The sequence below is a fragment of the Bidens hawaiensis genome, unplaced genomic scaffold (genome assembly GCF_021521415.1).
Source record: "Bidens hawaiensis isolate Kalapana, Puna unplaced genomic scaffold, B.hawaiensis_p1.1 tig00080854_1, whole genome shotgun sequence".
NCBI lineage: Eukaryota > Viridiplantae > Streptophyta > Magnoliopsida > Asterales > Asteraceae > Bidens > Bidens hawaiensis.
Genome location: NW_027503734.1, coordinates 1 through 10,294, shown reverse-complemented (window position 1 = coordinate 10,294; position 10,294 = coordinate 1). Strand labels below are relative to the sequence as shown.

Genomic DNA, 10,294 nt, shown 5'->3' with positions numbered 1-10,294 from the left:
TCATCCAGATCTCGTCACTATATATTATTAGTTGATATTCAGATACTATAATACTTGAGCTACTGGTTATATTTTAGGTATCTTTTAAAGACATCCTAATTCATTTATAACCAATGGCTCTGATACCAAGTTCTGTAACACCCCGTAACCGCAGCGGAAACGTAAACGGGATGCAACAGACACGTCTGATATCAACAGCATTGCTTATAAAGAAAACACCACTACATTAATTTACATCATATTACATTGTTCCGAGTTTAGTTCCCGTCTAGGCGATAGCACATAAGTTTTACCAACGTTACATTATCATATTTAATACAAAACGATCACTAAACTTCCACAAATAGCACGCATCATCAAGCATGTAGCACTTACTCCAGTTTGGGAGTACCTAGAAAGCATGTAAAGAAAACGGGTCAACTACGAATAGTTGGTGAGTTTCACTAATTTAAATAAACAGTGATAAATCATTATGATAATCATATATTAGAGACATCTGGGGACACTGTTAACCTAGTACTGTACCCATTCCATGGGCAATGTTAACCCCGAAACACTTCTAGAGGCATCTGGGGACACTGTTAACCCAGTACTGTACCCATTACGGGGGCAATGTTAACCCAGAAACACTTCCAGGGACATCTGGGGGCACTGTTAACCCAGTAATGTACCCATTCCATACGATTCCCGTACAATCAAATATTTATAAATACACGCAAATCCATGCGTTCAGTATGTACTTAAACATTTTATTAGCAACATGCTTCCGCCCCGGGAAAATATCTGAAAACAATTCAGAAAAAAGGGGCTCGTGAAACTCACCTTATCGTAGGCAATTTAGTAATACAATACTCCAGCTACTAGTCCAAATCTGTAATACGATCCCTAAGTTCGTTACTATACAACCACTATTAACATAACTTTAACCGTGTTAACCGGTACATCTGGGGACACAGTTAACCCAGTACTGTACCCGTTCTGGGGGCAATGTTAACCCAGAAACACTACACCGGACTCAGATTGTGATATCGTTTAGAGTTCACTAGTCAGATTTACTATTAGTCATTTTTCCCGTTTTGCGTGCCTAGCACGGTTATCCATTTTTATGTTTCAAAAATGAGTTTGGTCACACACGACCCGAAAATAGTTGTTAATTGATAATTTAACTAAGTTGTGAAATTAGGACTCGGTTTAGACGCCCCGATTGGCCGCTGGACCCGTTTCCGTTTTTAGCGTACCGGAAACTGTTAAAAATTACTCAAATCATCCGAATTATTTTCGGATGATTTATTTTTACTTGATTAACTCAACTATATGAAAATAGTTCATTTTTAGGGTTTTTATACACCAGTCAGCTCGCTTATGCGAACTTTACCAGTTTACGCGTTTTAAGCTTTAAAAGTTTGTTTTAGCACAAATAATTATCCGTTTAGTCTCGGATCTTGAAATTTTGCACAAATCACTTTTTGACAGTGGGGAATTTTATAAAAATATTTCCAGAATTAATTTTTATATTTAACATTTAATTATCTCTTTTTAAACACCATTTAAACACTAAATATGTCGTAAATACCAAACGATCTTAGAAAAATCCCAAATTTTTCCTGGATGACCCCTGCCATCTCCATAGTCCCCTTTAATTTTTCCAGAACCAAAATCCCTTTTTAAATTCCGTTTTCACTAAAACCGAGCTAGAAAACCCTAGATCTCGTTTAACCGAAAAGCCTACTTAGACTTCTTCAACGGACCTAAAATTTTGTGTGTGACTTATACATGTTATAAAAAGCTTATCTGCAATTTTCCAGAATTTTTCATGATATTTAACTATTTTTCATCATTTTTAGCCAAAACCGAGCATTAAATTCACCAAATATTCATCCTTTGTCAAAAAATTACCAAAAATTCACAGAACTCATATTTTCATATAGCTAACACCTCTGTAAAATTTCATGAGCTAATTCTACACGTATCACAATCTGTCCAAAATTCATAAACCATACGAAAACCGAACTACCTTGTGTTTCTGGCTTCAAATCGCAAGAATCTCGCTTTCTAGCCTTTGCTAGCAACTAGATACAACACCTACAAGCACAATAACACCACACCAAGCAAGTTACACCCACAATCAAGCCATTTCTTTCATGGTTTCGGTTGTGATATAAAAACAAAGGTTTAACCGTAAAAATTCGTTTTTGGTTCGTTTAACTCCAAGAACCGGTTTTGACTTGAACCAAATGGGCAAATTGACAATTTTTAAAAACTACCCAATTTAACTTATTTCAACCTGAGCCTATTTTGGTAAAAACCAGTTCTGACAAGAACCCAATTGACACGTTTAAAAATTACCCAGTTTGACTTGTTTCAACGTGAGCCTATTTTAGTTGGAACCCTTTTTGTCAAGACTCATTTTGACCTAGCTGAATTCACATTTTTTAAAAAGTACCCAGTTTGACTTGTTTCAACCTGGGCCCAATTTTGTCAAAACCTCAACATGTTTTGAGTTTTGACCATAACTCAACTGACACATTTTATAAAGCACCCAGTTTGAACTGTTAAATGAACTCACCTCCATATTCCAGCTAATACTCGCAGCATCATAAATAGAAACAATCCGGCCCAAACTCCGGCAAGACCGAATTTAGGACCCACAAGAAGAAAGAATGCACACGTTCCTAATCCGATTATTGTATATTATTCAACTAGCTTTAGAGCCCGTGTAACACACAAGATGATCTAAATAATTAAGTTATAAATAAAGCAATACATAATGTATATAAAAAAATGCATTGCATATATGATTGTATCATTATACATAAATTGATTTTATATATATCATCAAAAAATGATTTTTTTTCAAAAAAAAATTAACTTAATAAAAAAATGACGCACCTGCAAAAACATACCCAACAACACTCCATCTATTAGATATTTATTCCCAGTATCATATATGTATAATTGAAAGAAATTTGGTTTTGAACCAATTTCGGAGAATACTTCTCATATAATAATAGTTTTGAGCTATGCCATGAAAAAGATTATGATAAGTTTGAGGGACTTCTCGACTTTGCCAATTGACAAAAAAAAATAGCATGTTAACCTGTTCAATTTTATGAATGTTTTGCTTTACTTGAGCATAATTTTTTATGACATGCCAATTGACAAATGTTTCTAATTTGATAGAAGTCAAAAACATTGATAGGCCTGGAGGTGACATGTCGGAAGTGTTTGTCATTTTTTTTTTAAATTTTAATAGTCATGGGAAAAATACTCAATGTGCAAAATCTCTAATCTTTTGATTTTTCCAAAAATGCCCTTAAACATAAATTCGAAACCCAATCACATTTAAAATTCTAACTTTCATTTGCTAAAACATTTTCAAGTCAAAACTTTGAACTCGTAACAAGTTTGACGACCTATTTGCATTCTCAAAATTTTAAAAATATTCAGATTATCCTTTTTTACCCGTAACAAATTTGAGCCAAATGTAGTTAATGTGTACCAAACGATTTATTTACCAATTTTTAACCCGTAACAATCAAATTTAAGTTCCACAAAAAACCCGAAACAATCATTGATAAAAAAACTCAAGAAACAAAATATGATAAACTTTATTATATTTGAAAGTGATTGGTATATACTATTCTTAAAGTTTAACACATATATGTAAAGTTTACTAAATTACCCGAAAAAATAAATAGATAGACTTAAATCATATATTTATGATGTATAAATTTATATGACAATGTACAAAAAAACCAATAGATAAAATAGATTTATTTTTAAAAAATGAATCAACATTTAAGCATATATTTATAATTTAATGATTAAAAAATTAATTCGTAAAATAAAAGCATATTAGAGTTTTTTGTGTTTGTTTTTTTTATTTACAATATTCAACAATATACGTTGTATATAATATTTTAATGATAACATTTAAAATTATATTCTTTTCAATATTTAACAAACACGGTTTGTTGTTAATTTATGGATTTCACTAACTATGTTGTAAAATATATTCTGACAATGTCCAATAATATAATATGAAAATATATATTTTTATAAAAGTGTATATATATAATATAAATAGAGTTTAAAGAAAAATGAATAATTTAATCATGTTATAGATATAATATAAATAGAGTGTAAAAGGAAAGTGAATAATTATTGATATATTAGTTTTGGAGGGGAAAAAATTGTGAGAATTAACCACCGATGTGTCTACAATTATTTTACATTATTAGAATAGATAGATACATGAAATATATTTAACAAAATAAATAAAGAAAACAGCAAGTTACCATGGTATATGAAGCATATCCAAAATCTGAAACTCCATAATATAACCCATCAAGAACAAAAGCTATAGCGTTTACCGGCTGAGATGCAGCAACAAACTACATCAAATAAATTTTATTACTCATTAGAATTTAGAAGACCGAAACACCAGACACAACATTAATAAGACTTTTAACTTTCTTACCAAGGTACCAGATCTTGCAATATTTAGAACTTCAGAGTCGGTGCTGATTAAATAAGACAGCTGTCCAAACCCGAAGAACAAGATAAATGCCAAGCCAGCACCTGCTATTAAGCCAATCTGATCATCATTGAGAAGAGAAAGTTGGATCAGCAGCCGAATTATTTCTATTTTTTGCCAAAATATTTTAAGCCAAATAATACAATCCCTAACCTGCAGAACTCTGTGTATTACTCTGCGTGCTTCACCATAGTTCCTTTGTGAGTAACTATTAGCAAGAATCGCCTAAAACAGAATATGAAACATTAGAGAACCCAACACATGAAAACTCACCCATACCCTACTAACCAATGGGACCAGCTAAAACATGTGACTGTCTAGGGGTTAAAGTCAGAAACCCAGTGCCTTTAACCCATAAGTTCTGCTTATGGGTGTACACGAGTCAATCATGAGAACCCAACACAGGAAAACTCACACATACCTACTAACCAATGGGACCAGCTAAAACATGTGACTGTCTAGGGGTGAAAGTCAGAAACCTAGTGCCTTTAATCCATAAGTTCTGCTTATGGGTGTAAACGAGTCAAGCTGGGCCCAAGCTCATCTGGGCTCGAGTTCGGCTCATTTAACTTACAAGAGCTTGAGCTTGACTCGCTTCGAACTTTATATCTAAACTCAAGCTTAGCTCGTTGATTATAGCTATGCAGTCAATCTCGGTGGTATCTCAGTGGTATATCGGTGGTATCTCGGTTATCAGTCCTCATGTGAAATATCGGTCAAAATATCGGTCAGAATCTCGATACGATAATATCAGCGAAATTGACCGATATTTGGCCGATATTGACCGATATTCCACCGATATTCCCGATATCAGTGTTTTAAAGTCTTAATTTTCAACTTTTAGTGTTTAATGTTGGTGGTTTGAGTCTTAATCAGTTCCTACTTGCTACAATTGTAAGTGTTTTGCAACTTGCAAAAGGATAATTTGTTAATAGTAACGAATCCTGTTAGATCCGTAGAAAACATTACTATAGAGGGGAGGAGGGGTAGAGGACGACCGAAATTGACTTGGGATGAGAGGATTAGGCATGATTTGATAGACCTAAACCTCTCCGAGGACATGGTTGAGGATAGGAATTCGTGGAGAAGTAGAATTAAAGTTAAGGATTTTTAGAGAGAATTGAATACCTTAGGGCTTAGACTTAACTTATTTAGGTCACATACCATAATGGTATTTCCCTTACATATATTATTATTATTAATTATTATTAGCTTTTATATAGCTGTTAAACTGTGATCTTATTATTAATATTATTATAATTAGTAGTAGTTTTTATATAACTGTTAAACTTTGATTTCCTTTATTTTGCTTCATACACATGTACTTAGAGCCGAGGGTCTCTCTGGAAGCCACCTCTTTATTCCTTTGGATAGAGGTATGGTGTGCTTACATCCCACCCTCCCCAGACCCTACTTATAGCTTTGCTGTCGGTGGGATTTTACTGGGCATGATTGATATGATTGATATGATAGGAGAGTATACTAAATAGTTAGTATTAAAGTGCTATATATATAAATTTTGCATGATATTAAAATTACCGATATCCCACCGATATCTCACCGCGATAACCAATATCTCAAATATCGGTCCTTGACCGATATCCGATATTTTTCCGCATTAACTGCTTAGTTATTTATATCCATATACATTTATAATTAAAATAAACATTATACATAATTATAAATGTATATGGATTAGTTATTCTATGATTATTCTAATTATAATTTAATAGTTTAGATTAATCCATTGATTAATCTAATTATAATTTTAATATATGTCATTTCATTTTTCTTATCTTACAATATATATATATATATATATATATATATATATATATATATATATATATATATATAGGGGATGGATCTTGCGAGAAGTGAAATTACAGCGAGAAGTGAAGGTATAACTCCATTAATCCCTAATTATGCTCCCTTTCATATGATGTTACATACATATATGTAGGTTGGTTGTATTTATGTCTTAATTTCACATTCAAACCTACCTACAAACATATAAATATACCGAGCCACATTCAAACCTATGTACTTACACACATACAAACATACATACACATATACAAACATACGTACACATATACAAACATACGTACCTACACACATACATCTGCACCTACACAACGAACCTACACATAAGAAATAGAGTGAAATTAAGGATTAATGGAGTTACACATTCACTTCTCGCACTTCTCGCTGTAAAAAAACTTCTGAAATGATCAAATACCTATATATATATAATATTAAATAAAAGTTATATAAATAATGGGCTAGCTCTTGGTTTAAAAAAGCGTTAGGCGAGGCGAGGCGTTTGGTTCAAAAATCCGAAGCGCTAGGCGCGAAGCGAGAGCTTCACGTATGTGAGGCGCTCAATTTAAAAATTACTAAAAATTAATTATACATGACATATTTTACTTGAAAATCAATCATAAAGATAAAACATATTTGTAAAAATTAAACATGAATACTTAATACGTAGGTTAAACATTATAAAAACATATTTAAAAGTTGCCAAACACTTAAATTCTTAGAGTAAAAAGTAAAAGGTATAGTAAAAAGTAATAATGAAGAAAAATACCTCTTGAGTCATAAACATATGTGTAATAATTAGGTGAGTTTGAACTGATTTAAAAGATGGTAGTGATAACTAAGGAGAAGATAAACTTGAAACATCTAGAAGGTTGACATTTGGAGAAGATAAACTTTAAATATGAATATAAAGAGTGGTTTGAATTAAATATAGAGTGATAAATATATATAATACGGTTGGTTAATGTTTTATAGATGAGCCCCAATATTATTATTTTAAGCAGATGGGCCCAAACAGCTACATTTTCAATCTAATTTAGTGTGAATCATGTGAGGCGCTGCCTCAAACGCCTCACGCCTCACCAGCTAATGTGCCGCCTCAGGGCGCCTCATGTATTTTAGCGCCTTACGTAAAAATAAGGCGTTTTCAAAAATGCCTCGGGCGCCTCACGCCTCAGGCGCGCCTTTTATAACCAAGGGCTAGCTTAGAACTCACAAGCCAGCTTGAGCTTGACAAGTGGTCGGGCTCGTTTATTAAACAAGCTAATTTTTAGGCTTAAACTCAGGCTCGAGCTGGTAAGCTCGGCTCGATTCGAGCTTCTAGCAAACCAATCTCGAGTAGCTCACGAGTGGCTTGGCTCATTTACACCCGTAGTTTGTTATCAAATAATTTAGATAAATCCATTCATTATACTAGAATGAAGGTAAACAGTAACAACCAACTCAAAAACAGGAATTGAAACAGCTACAAACAACGAAAGATAACTAATTACCTGTCCTGCAAGTGCTAAAGCATCCGTAAGCAAAGACAGAGCCAACCACACTTCTAAGCAGATCTGGTGACCCGCCATTGGCACAGAGCCTTCTCTTGCTGCCACTGACGTAGATAGAGTCATAGTTACAAGTACAGCAAAGCTTCTAGACATTAAAAGCCCGCCTGCAAAATACCAAGAACGAAAACCTGTGTTAGAAAATGAGGTATTATAATTTTTTGAGATTTACATATCAGTTACTTATATGTTGTTATGAAAACACACCGGATTTTAAATATCGACCAACTTTTTCGCCATCTATATTTGGAGTAACAATCACAACTTCTTCATTTAACTTCCATAGTAGGATGAAGGCGGTCAGATATCTGCTCATAAGTTCATACTCGTGAGAAAATTAGAGGATTATTGTAAAATATTGAGGGTGCTAGTTGTGATTTGTGTCTAATTGACGGGTTTCTGATTGTTGGGTTGAATGTTGAACCCGAACATGGCCCATGTTGAAACCGAACATGGCCCATTTGTATCAAACACGTAAACTTTAATCGTTCAGACTAACCACTTAATATATTGTAAAACTCTTAAAAATTCAACATCTCCTATTTCTCTCTCTTAACTCTATTATATATAGTAACTAGTTCGATCCTCCCGTGTTACGGAATTTTATTTAAAGTTTGTTTTAATCGTTTTGCTATTTTATGATGATTTATTTAATTTTTTTTAACATAAATTCATTTTAATTTAATACATATATTACTTTGTTATTTTATTTTTTTAACGTTTGGGTTTTATCAGTTGAGATGTTTAGGTTTTTTAGATTTTTAACGAATAAACATAGTCGAACATGAGCATGTTGATTTGTTTAAATGACAAAACATGAACACAAATAATAGTTTAATGAAAAAATGGGCGTTGATGTAGTTGACAATGGTGAGTAGTATCAAAAGTTAACCGGACGATGGAGATGATAGACCAGCAACGAGAACATGTAAAACATATATATTAAATTAGGGTATGATGATAAAAGTGTTTATTAATAAATGAGATCTTATAATCTATTTGAGAGCTATTAGAGTTTGGTAAGACCCATAACCTGTGAAAATTATTCTTTGATGATTAAGAGGTTATTTCACAAATAAATGAGATGTTATAACCATTTAAGGGTTATCCGGGTTTGGTGAAACCCATGACCCGTGAAAATTATTGTTTGATTATGAAATAGTTTTACAAATAAATGAGATTTATAACCCATTTAAAGACTATCCGGGTTTTGTGAGACCCATACCCGCGAATTAGGGTTAAATGCATGAAAAGCTTCCATTTATAAATCAAGCAATCTGGTGGCTCTAGAGAATGGGAGGAACTACCTGAGAATGACACCTTTGATTTTATAGTAGACAATTATATAGATAGTTATATATATTTATATATATATAATGGAGGGCGGAATGAAATGCATTATTCCAAAGAAATGAAAAAAACATAATTAGTTGTCATGTATCAATAGAATGTATTCCAAACGAATTTAATTCCTTCTATTTTTAGTCTTTTTTTTATTTTTTGAGGGAATGCGTTTTTATTTTAATTCCTTTAAGGAATGAAATGAATAAAAATGTCAAAATCAACTATGACTCATAATAACAATATTGGGAAAATTCTCAAAATAAGCGTTTGTAAAAACGTTTTCAGGTTTTAGGTGTCATTTGGAAGAGATTCCCAAATAAGTATTATAATCTAGTCGTCACGAGTAGTTTTGTATAACCAATTAAAACTTGACACGTGTCTTTAAAACTAACCATAACAAGCAGATTTACTAATCATTTACTCGTCACGACTAAATAAGTTTTATGCCTCGTAATCAACATCCACGAGTAATTCATAAGTTCTTTAGTCGCGGCGAGTAGATTGTAAGGTTAAACTAGTCGCAGAGAGTTTACTACTAATAAACTACCGTGTAGATATGTAATCCAGGTAAACTAGTCGTTGCGGACTAAAGGACGTATGAATTACCTGTGAGCGTTGATTACGAGGCATGCAACTTATTTAGTTGTGACGAGTAAATGATTGGTGAATCAGCTCGTTACGGTTATTCTAAGGGCACGTTACAAGTTTTAACTGGTTCTACAAACTACTTGTGTGTATCATAAACTACTCGTCATGACTAGTTTGTAATACCAATTTAAAAATTTCTTACAAATAACACATAAAACTTGAGAAACGTTTCATAAACGCTTTTTCCCTAATAATATTTCCCCTATACTAATTGACGAAAATAATATGTATATGTGGGTTACTACTTAAACAAAATAATACTAAATCATAATAATAATATTTCCCCTCTACTAATCCCAATAATGTCCATTCTCACTCTTGATATCAAAGAATTGTCTATAGCTCAAAAAAATTCCAGGAATGTCTATGCTAATACGTACGGTTCCTTACT

General features: G+C 32.7%; 1 protein-coding gene across 1 annotated transcript; it reads right to left on the bottom strand.

The window, feature by feature from the left end:
• Positions 1–4,256: 4,256 nt before the first annotated feature.
• On the bottom strand, positions 4,257–8,350 carry LOC143607280 (protein DETOXIFICATION 44, chloroplastic-like). Its single transcript, XM_077082787.1, has 5 exons — positions 8,119–8,350; positions 7,855–8,018; positions 4,691–4,762; positions 4,481–4,597; positions 4,257–4,394 (listed from the first exon to the last, which is right to left on the bottom strand). Exons 1-5 carry the CDS (start codon positions 8,225–8,227, stop codon positions 4,266–4,268), a joined length of 591 nt encoding a protein of 196 aa, XP_076938902.1. The 5' UTR covers positions 8,228–8,350; the 3' UTR covers positions 4,257–4,265.
• Between the last annotated feature and the right edge of the window lie 1,944 nt (positions 8,351–10,294).

Bases quoted from the DNA above. Each gene is read 5' to 3' on its own strand.
- LOC143607280 (XM_077082787.1), bottom strand. From the start codon at position 8,227: ATGAGCAGATATCTGACCGCCTTCATCCTACTATGGAAGTTAAATGAA. The intron at 4,763-7,854 runs GTAATTAGTTAT...ATTCTGTTTTAG, and splicing joins CTTTAGCACTTGCAGGACAG to GCGATTCTTGCTAATAGTTA. The intron at 4,598-4,690 runs GTTAGGGATTGT...AATGATGATCAG, and splicing joins TAATACACAGAGTTCTGCAG to ATTGGCTTAATAGCAGGTGC.